Source organism: Danio rerio, chromosome 5, assembly GCF_049306965.1.
Source record: "Danio rerio strain Tuebingen ecotype United States chromosome 5, GRCz12tu, whole genome shotgun sequence".
Taxonomy (NCBI): Eukaryota; Metazoa; Chordata; class Actinopteri; order Cypriniformes; family Danionidae; genus Danio; species Danio rerio.
In genome coordinates, this window is record NC_133180.1 from 9,133,533 (window position 1) to 9,149,117 (window position 15,585).

The 15,585-nt window shown below is 34.8% G+C and overlaps 1 protein-coding gene across 1 annotated transcript in view; it reads right to left on the minus strand.

The window, feature by feature from the left end:
• lifra (LIF receptor subunit alpha a) overlaps window positions 1–15,585 on the minus strand; it is a 74,794-nt gene that overhangs the window by 40,421 nt on the left and 18,788 nt on the right. Inside the window, 3 exon segments of the mRNA NM_001014306.2 lie at window positions 1,298–1,451; window positions 9,983–10,125; window positions 12,703–12,801. Coding sequence (NP_001014328.2) covers window positions 1,298–1,451; window positions 9,983–10,125; window positions 12,703–12,769 — 364 coding nt within the window. The 5' untranslated portion in view covers window positions 12,770–12,801.

A 15,585-nucleotide genomic window follows, 5' to 3' on the forward strand; every position in this document is an offset into this window, starting at 1 on the left:
TCCTGTACGGTGACCTTGAGTGTCATGAAAGGCGCATTTAAATAAAATGCATAATTATTATTATTATGGTCACACTTTACAATAAGGTTCATTAGTAAATGTTAATTAATGAATTTACTAACATGAACAAACAATGAACAATACAGTTACTACTGTATTTGTTCATGTTAGTTACTGTTAGTTAATGAAAATACAGTAGTTCATTGTTAGTTCATGTTAACTCATGGTGCATTAACTAATGTTAACAAGCATGAACTTGAATGTTAATAATGCATTAGTAAATGTTCAATTATGATTAATAAATGCTGTACATGTGTTGTTCATGATTAGTTCATGTTAGTAAATGCATTAACTATTGAACCTAATTGTAAAGTGTTACCATTATTATTAACTAAATACATTGATATGCTTGAAATACATGATGAATACTCTTGACACATGAAAGTGTAAAGCCTGCAGCTCACAACAAATGTTTAAATTTATTGCGTGTCATATTTAACAAACCGTTTACTGCTAATTTTATGTAATTTTGCTCACATGGATGATTGAATATTAATCAGATGATGTCATTATGCTTCTGTGCTGTCAGCCAATTGTTGCATTGCTGATTATGATTTCGAGGATTGATAGATCTGTCCTTCACAACAGCGATCTCAGGTCAGTTCATCCAGACATTTTAATCTGATTCGGAAACTTGTGTTAAGGAATTAGCGAGAGATCAGTTATCAAGATTAAAAGATCCATTTGATCATTTGAGTGAGGTACAAAGAACAGACCCCAGGTCTCATTTTCCAAAATATCTTCATTTGTGTCATCAACGTCATATAGGTTTGGTGAAAGTGAACTACTTTCATTTATCAAGTGCATCCACAGAGCAACATCCAGCAAGATAACACCCTTACCTTTAAGGCTTAAGTGTAGCCTTCAAAACAACAACTCCACACATGAAAAGAAAACTATGCATACATAATTAGATAAATCAAAGAACATATCTATTTTTAAAGGCAATTTTCATCATAGTTACACTGCACAGTAACAAATCTGTATGAAAGCATATTTAGATGCTAAATATCATATTTGTACATGAATTACCAAATAAAACTCAAATAACCTCTGACTGTCGCAGCAGAGTCAGCTCAAGCTGGATTGAACTGCTCTAGATCCTAAAATAAACTCTCAAAACAAAGACCACAAAGTGCTAAGTATGTTTGTGGGTTGGTTTTGAGAACAGACTGCAGATCCTCAGGCTTGACACAGGCTTCAGGACCAGAATGAATTCTAGCTGTGTTTGTAGTACCTGGAATGGTCTCTAGGGGGCTCCACGGGCTGATCGACTGCTGGTTTCGTGCTCTGATCTGCACAGAATGAGAAGTGCACTGTAGTGGTAAAGGTGAGTGCCAGGTCCAACTATGCTGTCCTGTTACTGGATCGGTATTGACTGCCACAGTCTCCTAAAAATACATGAGAAAATGTATGTTTATGCATTCGGCACCCATTAGCAAATACTTTAATCCAAAAGCAGCATCCACTGCCCTCACATTTTACCAGTTCATGCTTTCCCTGGGAATCAAACTCGGGATTTTCAGTGAGATTTCTGTTTTATATTTGCACCCTAACACGACTTTGTTATGACATTTGTAATGTTTTTTTTTTTTTTTTTTCTCAAAATTGACTAGACTCACAAAATTCTGAAGGGACCAGTTATTTATCGTCACAACGGCAGCGTCTGTCGGTGCCTAAAGTTGAGAAAGTCCCAACTTCTACAGCGAGCAACGCCACTTTATCGGCGCCGACAGAGCCTCAATGCAGTTCGGAAACTCTTGACATGACTCAGCCGTCATAAAACACATAAACACAGCTATTCTCTCAATAAAATTATGTGAATCCGCATCTATTGTGAAGCACAGTTGTCGCCTAACTGCAAGACATTTTCTGCATTTCTGTGTGGAGTTTGCATGTTCTCCCCATGTTGGCGTGAGGTTTCTCTGAGTGCTCCAGTTTCCCCCACAAGTTCAAAGACATAGGTGAATTTGGTAAGCTACACACACAGGTGAATTGGGTAAGCTAAAATTGTCATTGTGTTAAAAAGATGTTTCCCAATGATAGGTTGCAGCTGGAAGGGCATCCACTGTGTAAAATATATTCTGGATAAGTTGGCGGTTCATTCCCCTGTGGTGACCCCTGGTTAATAAAGGGACTAAGCCGAAAAGAAAATGAAGGAATGAATGAACGAATGACCTTAAGCCTGACGTTTGCAACCCAATTTAACTAATGTAATTTCAATGTGAAATTAATTTATTAATTGATTCATTAATAAATTAATTAATTAATACCATTAATCAGTGATATCTAATCAATAGAACTGGAATTAGAATTACATTCTATTCGATTATAACTATAATGTACAAGTCTTCCTTCTGTGGCCATATTTTTTAATAATAACTTATTTGCTAAATAATTCTCTAACAGATTTCCTGGCAGAAAAACATGTTTAATTTTTTTTAATTCATTTAATTTTCTAGGCATAATCATCATTAGATTGTTTTCATGAATTTTACCTAAACACTGAAATATAACGCTTTCTAAAAACAAATCTAAAATGGTTAAAGTGTTAAAATAAGGTTTAATAAGTTATTAATTAAATAATAATCAAAAATAATTGTACAGGCATTTATTAATAATAGTTCAATAATTACTAACGCATTTTTAAAATCTATAGTTATGCTTCTAAAGGCATGGGCTGGTATGAGAAGTTTAATAACCTTGGATAAAAATATCCCGGATTCCCAGTATCCCGGTATTGTGGTTACTGCTCTAAAATATATTCTTTTAAAATTTCTGGATAACAAACAAAACAGTTCCCCTTTGAACATGATACATTTTATTTTTTGAAAAATGTATAATATCAAATAATGAAAATTAATTATTGACTTCTGCTGTCTTCATTAGTTTTAAAAAAAACACAGATTTATTTACAATTTAAAACAACACCATTGGATATTTTTTTTCTGCTAGAGATACTGTTGTCCTAAAAAAAAACTAAACAAAAAATGTAAATAAAAAGCGTACACATACCTTAGAAACGCTATTACAGACAATTTTGGAGGTTTTAAAACCATGACTTTTCCAAAGTGCAGTATACCTTAAACTGTTATCGTCCCATACCTATTTTTAAGATTAACAAAGATAAATATATACTGAAATAAATGTATTGTTCACTATTTTTTCATGTTAACAAACAGTAACTAATGCAACCGTATTGTAAAGTGTAACCAGTAATATTTATTTTAATAATGTTTCATTTATTTTGAAGCTTTAAGCACATCAACATAACAGCAAAGATTCGATATTGAATTTTAAAGTTCCATGTCAGTATAAATTCAAACTGAGAAACTAATTTTGATCAACCCAGCCACACTTTCAATGTTAAATGGTTTATGGTTTATAATTGAAGACCTTCTTTGAAATCCTTATGGGAAAAAGGGCTGGAAAAATACATGCTGAAAAAAAAAGGGCATCGCTCCAGTCTTTGAAGCTAAATGTGCGTTTGCAGTGGATTGTGGGTGACCTACTCCCTTCCACTTTTCTCCAGACGTTTTGACTGGGACGTGGAGGCTGAAGGTCAAAATCACTCCAGAAATATCCGTTTTCTAAAGATTGTTATTCGCTACATTAGATAAAAGGAAGTGAAACAAATGATTGCTTTTTGAAGCAAGATGCTGAATAGCCTGCACTGATAAAATGTACACAAGAGTACTACAAGTACATGAACAACGCAAGAAAATAGCTACATAAATTCAGATTTGATGTTGACTGCTGAATATATTGCATCAAACACATCTACAGTCTGCGGCAAGCTGTCGATTACCACAGGAAGTCATTTCGACTCGTCCCTCAGTTAAAAAGCATCAGTAATGCAATTACAATAAAAGGCCCGAATACATTATTCTCTATGGTAATCAAGACAGTGTTGACAGAGCTGCTTTTAACCCTGAATATTCCATTTCAAGTTGAGACACAATAACACTCCACCAAATTATCAGATGTGCTTCAACATTAGGCAAATTCAAATCAAGAGCTAAAACACATCTGTATAGAATGAGCACTGTGCTATTTCTGACAGATCACACTAATAATAGCCGGTGCTGGAGGGCCGGTGTCCTGCATATTTTAGTTCCAACCCCAATTAAACACACCTGAACCAGCTAAATCAAGCTCTGTCTAGGTATACTAGAAACTTCCAGGGAGGTGTGTTGAAGGTAGTTCGAGCTAAATTATGTAGGACACCAGCCCTAATGGACCGAGTTTGGACACCCCTGGAATATATCTCAGATCTGATTTTCAACAGTCATGTCAAAGCAGTTAGTAAATCAGCATACTATCATCTCGAAAACGTTGCAAGAATTAGATTGTTTTCAGTGATGACTTGTTCATGCTTTTATCAGCAGCAGGGTGGATTACTGTAATGGACTCCTCACTGGCCTTCCCAAACAGACAGTCAAACAGTTGCAGCTCATCCAGAACGCTGCTGCCAGGATTCTGACCAGAAGCAGAAAATCAGAGCACATCACAGCTGTCCTCAGGTCTTTACACTGCATCCGGTTACATTCAGAATAGATTTTAAAGTATTATTACTGGTCTAAAAATCACTAAATGGCCTAGGACCTCAATACAGTACAGATATTCTCACTGAATGCAAACCTAACAGATCAACCAGAATTTAGGATCAAGTCAATTAGAAATTTCAAGAGTTCAGTCAAAGCAGGGTGAATCCACCATCAGCTACTAACAGCGCCCCCCTGCTGGAATCAGCTTCCAGAAGTGATCAGATGTGCTCCAACATTAGGCTCATTCAAATCGAGACTGAAAACACATCTGTTTATCTGTGTCTTTACTGAATGAGCACTGTGCTACGTCCGACAGATCGCACTTTTAGACTATAACTCAGATCTGAGTTTCAGTAATCATGTTAAAGCAGTAACTAAATCCCCATTCTATCATCTCAAAAACATTGTAAGAATCAGATGCTTTGTTTCCAGTGAGGACTTAGAGAAACTTGTTCATGCTTTTATCAGCAGCAGGGTGGATTACTGTAATGGACTCCTCACTGGCCTTCCCAAACAGACAGTCAAACAGTTGCAGCTCATCCAGAACGCTGCTGTCAGGATTCTGACCAGAAGCAGAAAATCAGAGCACATCACACCTTTCCTCAGGTCTTTACACTGGCTCCCAGTTACATTCAGAATGAATTCTAAGGTATTACTACTTGTCTATAAATCACTAAATGACCTAGGACCTCAATACAGTACAGGCATGCTTATTGAATACAAAACTAACAGATCACTCAGATCATAAGGATCAAGTAGATAAGAAATTTCAAGAGTTCAGTCAAAGCAGAGCGATTTCGCCTTCCGGAAATGATCAGATGTGCCCAACATTAGGCTCATTTAAATCAAGACCAAAATCACATCTGTTTAGCTGTGCCTTTACTGATTGAGCACTGTTACATCCAACAGATCATACTATTATGTCTTTCTTATCTATTTCCTTGCTTTAAAGCCGGTCTGAACACATTTTAATCAGTTTTTAATCATTTTTATTCTTTATTGTTTTAATTTTCTTATACTTGTTTCTTTATTCTTGTTTATGCAAAGCACTTTAAATTACCAGAGTGTGTGAAATGAGCTACATAAATAAACTTGCCTTGCCAACCCAACAGTAAAGAGATTTTGCAATTCTGAAAAACGTATTGGCCGATGAATTTCAAAACATGTTAGGCGTAAATGTAACAGCAGTCATAACATGCATCTTTGAGCTCTTTAAGTCACAGACGATGACTCATAGAAGATGGGAAAACATTAAGTGGAGAAACAGGTTCGAGTTATTTTTTGTATTGAATTTCATTATTTACATATTACAGTTTGTAAAATGAAGGTGGAACCACTTAATGTCACAATAAATCAATCAAACAAACAAAACAAGATGTTCCATGTTTGATTCCCAGTGATTGATTTTTTTTGCATACAACCAAATGTACAGTTTAACACTGACTAACTAAAACCAAGAACTACAAAATATACAAGATATATCACTGGTTTTAAAGCTGAATGATAGTGGAAAAATCTGACTTTGCGATATTTTGTTTTGCCCTGATATAAATATAATTTCATCACATGATTTGAATAGCTCTATTTGTACATATTTAATTTAAGATTGAATTAATTTACATTAATTTAGATTGATGGGATGATGATCATGCCTTTCTCTATGCAGTGTATCTGCATACATTTGAATAAATTACAAGCAAAAAATAAATAAAACAAACTGTGCTTTATGGTTTCCTGGGGAGTCGAACAGTATTCAAGTGCCAAAATGTAATGATATCATGGTCATCATTGTATAAATAATAAAAAAATATTAATAATAAATAATATCTTTATCTTTTAATCTTTAATAAAAAAAATCTAATCCTGCAACGTGACTGTTGCAGATACACACATTGAAAAATCGATGCTCAAACTATATATTGTACAGCCTTAACTGGTATAGTTTGAAATTCTAGGTCAGTTCTATTTAGGGTTGTAACGGTATGAATTTTTTACGGTATGATAATTGTCTAAAACAATACCACGGTTTCACGGTTTCACGGTTTCGCGGTATACGGTATGTTACAAATGTTACAAAATAATAGAACAGTGAAGCAAATTTGACTTTTTCCAAATAATATATTTTCAGCTACTATAAACAACACCACTTACAATGAACAAATAAAAAAATAATAAATAATGTGTCAAAGTCCAAATAAAGTCCAAATAAACATGGTGCAAATCCTCAGTAAAAAAATAGATATAAATATTTATTATACTATAAATAGTTACATAACGAAACTAGATTCAATATGGAACATCCTTAGGTTTTATGTGCCAGCATGGATATGGTTGTCTGGATATGGATTTGGATATGGTTGTCTGCAATGTCTTTTGAAAACAGCAAGAGCAGCAGTTCGTCTTTGCTGTGTCACTGTTTTGTCATGTTTCTGTGCTGCTGTGCATGCAAAAGTACTTAGTATGAGAATTATTTCATGCAAAACTTTTTTTTTTTGCGTTTTATTTAGCCGCGCATAAATGTATGCTTATCTCTCATTCCGTGTTGTTCAAAAAGCTCAGTGTTGGTCCACAAACAAAAGCGAAACCTATGCTTATTGGTTGTGATATAGCGAGTTTGAACCAATCTGGGCATGGAGGAGGGACAATGCATCAATGTATCATGTCTGGTTTGTCCGGAGACACAGTGACGAGCGTTTCTTTGTCAAATCAGCGTTGTCGAATTTTGATGACGTAACCGCACTGATTCCGGAGCCTCTGAAAGTCCGCGAATCAGCGGATCAAAAGTTACTAAACATTTAAGAGCAATACTTATTTTTAGCCGCGGGCGGCTGTCTCGGTCTTTAAGGGTTAAAACCGTTGATATGCAATTGTTCATGGTATGATAATCGTGCACGTTCAAATCGTGGTAGACCGTCATACCGGTATATTGTTACAACCCTAGTTCTATTGAAGGAAGCCCTGCCTTCTAGTAAAGGAGCCAATCATCAATCGCTATAGACTGACTATCTTCTGGGGGAGGGGCTTGGTTAAGATGTGTGTTTTTAAGACAGTTTCTGCAGCTTCATTGTTATGGGGTTCTATGCGGTCGGCAAACGCGCTAAAATCTCATCAAAGCCTTGCCTCACATGCACGAGAAACAGATCAAGTTTATAAAAACTCTACTTTTAAATAAACCAATAACAGTTGAAAATAAATGTTCTTGGATTTTGTAATGCATCACAACGTTTTTTATAATTGTAAAGCCATTCCCGCCTCCATTATATAAATGCAAATCACATGACATCAACTAGGGCTGTGCAATTAATCAAAAATCCGAATTCGATATCGATTTTGGCTTTTAACAATTATGAAAAACCATTAATCGAGATAAACGATTATTCCATCACGTACTGCCCCCTTTCCAGTTGTACACGTGTGAAAACTCTTTGCCTCTGCAAAGCTCAGTTCCACGTGAAAATGACTAAAAGCATGTGCTGTAATGTAACTTTTGCAGCACGGGATGCGCATCATTCATATTTTTAAAAGCGCAAAAGAGCACGTGCTGTTGTGTGTGAGGCTTAGCCTCGCACAGCAGAGCGCACACACATCTAACGCGATCTTAATGTGAACGCTTTAATGGTCAAATACATGCACATTTGTGTCAGAGCGCCGTGTTTAGTGATTATTCATATTAACCCTCATTTGTGTAATAAACAAACAAGTTGAGAATCAAAAGACACAAGAAAGAGAAACCATATCAGAGCCGCACTATTCTTAAAGAGACAGCGTGCGGTATTCCTGCTGCTGCCGACTGTTTTTATTATTAATTAATAATAAAATCAAAAATACAGTGAAGATGCTTAAAGCACAGTTTAAACATAACAGATTTAATAACTCATCTCTAATAACTGATTTATTTTATCTTTGCTATGATGACTACATTATATTTTACTAGATGTTTTTCAAGATACTCAGCTTACAGTGACATTCAAAGGCTTAATTAGGGTAAATAGACAAGTCATTGTATATCAGTAGTTTCTTCTGCAGACAATCAAACATATATATTGCTTAAAGGCGCTAATAATATCGAGCTATTAAAATAGGTTTCAAAATATTCAAACCTGCGTTTATTCTAGCTGAAATAAAACAAATAAGCCTTTCTCCAGAGGAAAAATTTTTTATAGGAAATATTGTAAAAAAAAAAAAAAAAAAAAAAAAAAAAAAAAAACCTCTGTTAAACATCATTTGGAAAATATTTATAAATAAAAATAAATTCACAGAAGGGCGAATAATTTTGACTTCAACTGATAATTGTTTTGAATAATCGTGATTACAATTATGACGAAAATAATCGTGATTATGATTTTTCCCATAATCGAGCAGCCCTAACATCAACCTCTTACTCTAGTAAACAAAGAGGTTGCTGTCATTTTAGGAGGAAATTTTAATACAGGAATAATAACGAAAATAAATTACTTCAGAGGACTAGTATGATTGGACATGGTGTTATTCAGAGGATTATATTCTTTAACGTTAATGACAGATTTTTACAGTAGTCTTCACATTACCTTGGGAAACCTGGATGTTTTTTTTTTTATCATGATTTGAACATTTAGAAACTACATTTCTGAGAGAGAGAAAGTAGTTATTAAACTTCATTGGTGATTGTAAATATGACATTTAATCGTAAGTTTTGGAAATCTGATGTTTCCCCATTCAAATAGATAAGGGTTGCACTTCAATGCTCAAGAGGCATTAAAAAGATGGCTGTCAAGCCAAGCAAACTGTTTTTGTTTTTAAAGGAAGTCTAACAAACATCTAAATATAGTTCAAATGAATCTAATAGACTCTAAGAATCGCCCAAAAGTAGACTAGTCATCAAATTCACAGTGATGAATGACTAAAGTAAAGTCTGTTTAATCTGTATTAGTCTAGTTTTAGCCTATATATATATATATATATATATATATATATATATATATATATATATATATATATATATATATATATATATATATATATATATATATATATATATATAATTTTTGCTGACAGATCAAATTTAGCCTTGTTTTAGCTAATACATCTACATTTAGATGTCTATTAGATGTTTATTAAACACAAAACTGCTTAGTGAGTCCCTTAAATTCAATCACATTCAATTCAAACCTTTATTATAGAGCACATAGAAAAAAACACACAGATGTGTGTCAAAGTGCTGAACAGAAATATACAACAAAATAAGCCTAATAGTATATAAAAGACAGAATATGGGGTAAAATACTGCTAAAACACCTAATAAGGTGTAGAAATTAAACTAGGACTTTGCTACTAAACAACTTTTTCAACAACACAACCGTCAATATCACATCTGGCAAAGATATGAGAGCACTTACATTTAGCATCACATTCATGAACTCTGTGTGGAAAATCTCGATGTCAAAAAGCGATGAGTCGCTCTGCCAGGTCAAAGTGAGAGTCTGTGCAGGTAAATCAGGCTGTAGGCTTAAACCACGGGGCACTGGAAGTTCACCCAGACCTACAATATTACAAAGAGAGAGAAGGAAAAATGCATCAATTGCTAAATTCTGTGTAGTCAGTGATTTTACTATCTTTTGTTATTGTTGCTAGTGAAATACAAAATAATCTTTTAAGTTAAGTTTTAAAAACAACTTCCATTATTCAAAACTTTGTGTCAGTATCATTTAAGAAATGAATACTATCAACCAGCAAAGACACATTCACTTATCACTAATATATTACAGCAGATTTCCATTTCCACCAAATATTAAATCAATCACAAACAATTTTAATGTTGAAAGCAATTAAAATGTTTCTTAGGAAGAGACCATGAGAGGCTGAAAAGCCACAGGAATAAATTACATTGTTAAATTGAAAACAGTTCATTTAAAATGGTAAAACAGCTTAGGAGAAAATTAAGAGAACATTAACAAAAATACTCAAATTCTCTGGAATTACACTTTACAGTTAAGGTATTTAGTTATTGCATGAGGTTTTATATAAACTACAGATTTCATACTACTGATTTCTTCCAAATTTAAAATCTACATGATCTTGCTTATTTTCTTTGCATAAAATAAAAAAAAGTTTCTGAATTGTTTTTTTTTCTTTTAGAAATATTTGTATAAATTCTTCCACAGCACAATTGGAATGTTTGCACTTCAGAAAAGTTATGAACAAAATGATTAGCCCTCCTGTGCAATATTTGTTATTTTTTAATTGTCTCAAGTAACAGAAAATGATTTTCCACAGTATTTCCTATAATGTTTTTTTTCTTCTGAAGAAAGTTTTACTTGTTTTATTTTGACTACAAATTTTTTTTATTAAAAAAGAAACTTTAAGGTCAATATTTTAACCCTCTTAAGCGATTGTTTTTCGTTGATTGTCGACAACAGTGGTTCTTAGGGTGCTTTCACACCTGCCTTATTTAGTTCGATTGAATCACACTAGAGTTCGTTTTCACTTTTGGTGCAGTTCGTTTGGGCAGGTGAGAATGCAGCAATCGTACTCGAGTGCACATCAAAAGCGGACCAAATAAGCGTACCGAGACCTGCTTGAAGAGGTGGTCTCGGTACGCTTTCAAACGAACCCTGGAGCGGTTCGTTTGTGGTGAGAATATGATCCGTACTAAAACAGATCCAACCTGTTTTGGACTAATTCAGCTGCCGTAGGCCGATGCGCTGTGCATTATGGGATATGGAGGAAAAATACTTGTTGACAGCGCTTTACCAACAGAGAGAGAGAGAGGGGAAAACATTACCTGATGGTTGCTAATATTTCCGCATTTGTCAGATGACTGCATTTTGGTTCGTTTCAACTGGTTCGGACCAAAGCCAGCAGTGTGGTGTGAAAGCGACCCAAAGACGGCAGAAAATGCAACAATGTATCATTTATTGGCCTTGGTCCGGACCAAATGAAGCGAACTACAGATGTGAAAGCACCCTTAAACTTTTCAGCCCATGACCCCTAAAATAACAACGCCAGTGACTCGCAACCCCCTTTATGCTCGGAGGCGGTTATACACATACAAATATTGCACACACTGGTGCACACACACCAATAAGAACTATATAACATGAGCATATTGACAACACAAAAAAGTGCAACAGTCTAACAACCATATATATTTTTTATAATCATTATTCATTTGTTTAATTTAATATAAACCTCACTTAATGAGAATGGTGAGAACATTGTTTATAGCACAAGACTATTCCTAGTTTAATTTCGGAGACAGCCACTAGAAGATCATCCTCCATGTTCAGTCCTTTATTTTTAATGTATGTAAGTGTCGTTAATCTAGCATAATAACCCTAGAGGTTGCAATCCAATGAAAAAAATAATAATTTAAAAGGCTGATGGCTTTTTATTTGCATGTTTTTTTTAATGTAACTACTAAATATTAAGTATATATTAAACATTATACGTTAAAAACCACATCTTCTTATGGATAAAATATGATAACTCTAATAGTTTAATAAAATATATGAGATTTTTGGAAATCACCAAGCGTCCCCCGCATTGTCTCACGACTCCCACTCACGTTTCCCTTGAGAACCACTGGTCAGAAGAAAGCTTTTACAATGATTTGCCTAATTACACAAACTTGTCAAATTAGCTTAATTAACCCAGTTAGGCCTTTAAATGTCACTGTAAGCTGAATACTAGTATCTTAAAAAATATCTGGTCAAATATTATTTATTGTCATCGTGGCAAAGATAAAATAAATCAGTTATTAGAAATGAGTTATTAAAACTATTATGATTAGAAATGTGCTGAAATAAAACTTCTGTTAAACAGAAAAATATAAAAGAATTTAAATTTACCATTTAGCTAATAAAATAAATAACATAAATATATAACAAACATAAATAAAATAGTAAAATAGACTCCTATTTGTTTCCATAGCAGAATTTCACAATATTTACTACATTTATGGTCAAATAAATGATTTTGCAACTTTAAAACCTGCCCCACTTTATAAAATAAATGCTCTGATGAATGTTATTCTAGAGGTCAGTTAAACTTAGCATGACTTGGCGGAATCTGCCAACATGGCCTGATCAATCTGTCTGAGGAAATGAATGAAACTCACCGTTCTGTCCATGAGAGCGTTCGGCCCCAAGGCTCAGCAACACAGCCAGAGTCACCCAGCCCTGCATACTGACCAGAGAAAGAGCAGGAGAACTCACACCTACAACAAAACAGAGAGATCACACATCAGATTAAAAGCTCAAATACGTTTTACAGGATGGATATCAGATCTGTGCACATTACTTTATTTCTAAACTGCATAGCAAAACACAAACACTCAAGTCTTAATTGAAACAAACCAACAACAGCTTGCAACAACAGTCATTATTAAAGAAGCTCTGACCGATCGAGATCGCCATTGGTCGATAATCACATTTAATGACTTGATCGTAGAGCTGTGAACCTACACTAGTCTCACGGTTCGGTTACGATTATCATGCCATCGGTTCGGTTCAATTCGATATCTCGGTGCATCACGGTGCATTGACGGTGCTTTCCATACACAGTTTTATATTTTCTTCACAGCAGCAATTCTTGTATTAAAATGTATGAATATATTTATATTTATATACTATTTGTAATACAATTTTGTCATTTAATACAAACAGTCAGATATATAAACTGTAACTTTAAACAAAACGAGCATTTAGCAAATAATATAAACAAATATAAATGTCCAGCTCAATTTCTGATCCTTGTCTAGTTCTCTTACACCCCTTTGATTGGTCACACCCTCAAAAAAAAAACGGATGCGATTGGCTCTTGCGCGCTGCGCTCTTCACAGATGAGTGATACTGATAAGCGGCAGCGGCGATCTCACAGCTGATGTATGATAGACACGGTGGAGAAAACTCTGCAGACACGCGCTCGTTTCTGTATGCAAAAGTAACACTGTAAAACAGCCGAGAAGAGAAGAAAAGCCAATCCAGCAGGTCAAATGGGCCACTGTGTGTGTGTGAGAAAGAGAGAGACAGAGAAAGAGAAATGGAGTAGGCTACTTTCATTCTCCTGATCTCAGTGAAATAGGGGCTATTGTTGTATATGTCAGTGAAAGACTGATCCAGCAAACACACACAGTGAAATTGTGCACATTTTATGAGTTTTAAGTAGTTAAAGCACTGTAAATACTCTCGATCGCCTCCCTCGCGACAGAGCGCATATGAGGTAAATGACGTCAGTAATAACCAGTTATGATTATTACTGAACCGATACCGAATTGTCCGCGTCTGAATCACAGTGCACCAAAGAAACGATTAATTTTGACACCCCTACTTGATCGGTATCTGGCTGATCTCATGAACCGATCGCATGTGATCCGAGAAAGACCCAAGTGCACACCCAGGTTATATATCTAGGCTACATAAGCTGACGTAAGCTGAACGATCATCCCTAATCAAGTGTCCAACCAAATGATCTCTCCCAAAAGCTCTGCAAGTCTCCCACATATACAGTTAAAAAAACAGAAATCATGATGACGAGAGTGAATGGGCAAGAGAACAGATCAAGAGGCACAGTGATTATCTAAGCATTATGTTAGTTAGGTTAAATGAATAGAGTAATAATCACAGCAAATCTCTATTATTTTCTTATTTCTAAATGGTATGAGAGACATGTTTAAAGGATTATATTCAGCATCCTTAATTTATTCTCTTAGGTCAGGGGTCGGCAACCCAAAGTGTTGAAAGAGCCACATTGGACCAAAACAAAAACAAAACAAATATGTGTGGAGCCGCAAAAAATGTAAAGCCTTATATAAGCTTTATAATGAAGGAAACACATGCTGTATGTATCTATAGTAGCTATATTAGCCTACTATAAAAATGACTAAGTTGGCTATAAATACATAATGAGCCTTCATGATTAAATAGCCACTGAAATCAGGTGGTTGGTGTTTATTTCGTTGTCATTTAAACACTTCAGCACAGTTTCTGGTCTTTCAGTGGTATTAATTTGATCATTTCTTCTTGCGGCTCATTAGAGTTCACATACCTGCATAAAAGCACATTGAATATCGGTCACATCACAGGCAATTGAGTATACTGGCACTGAATGAATGTCCTTGGTTTGCTGATCGGTGATGTTACCTGCCATTTTAATAGCCCTTTCCTTCACTGTCTTAGCGGAGAGAGGTATATCTTTAATTTTTTGTATTATCTTGATTTTGTTTTTGAATTCTGCAAATAGGTGTTCTAATATGTTGATGAATGACTCCTTCATGTAGTCACCATCTGTGAACGGTTTTCCATGCTTTATTATCTCCAGGTTTGTGTACAACAGCCACCTGCCTGGCATCCCGCCCTGCTCATAGAAACCTATGTCGCAGGTTGAAATTAACACAGAAATGTTGAAATTAAATATTAATTCTACACACTTTTACAGCATTTGAAAACGTTAAAAATGTTTGTCCTCCTATAGAAATCATATTAAAACAAAAATATATACTAACCTCCCCCATCTTTTTGAACATTGTTAAAAAAGCTCCAGGGAGCCACAAGGACAGCGCTAAAGAGCCGCATGCGGCTCTAGAGCCGCGGGTTGCTGACCCCTGTCTTAGGTTAAGGCAAGATCCCCAATTACTTAGAAGGAGAATGTGCTTAATGTGCATTATAAAGCTTGAAGCATCAGAATCGGTACTCTGTATCGGCCGATCACCATAACAAAGAATCAGTACCTGGTATCGGCTGCAAAAATCCTGATCGGAGCATCCCTAGTTATTTTATTTGATCTTTTTCCTGTGTCTTATATTGCATGAAATGCATTGGCAGAAATGTAATAGAACACACACTGTGGTCAGATTTAACTTCAAATCTAAATAAAATGTATGCAACAAAAGCTGTTTTCAGGATCATTCATAATGTTTATATATACCATTTTTAAAATATAAATTCTATTAAGTACGTCAAAATAAGCATGTGGTTTAAATTTAACAAAATTATCTGTTGTT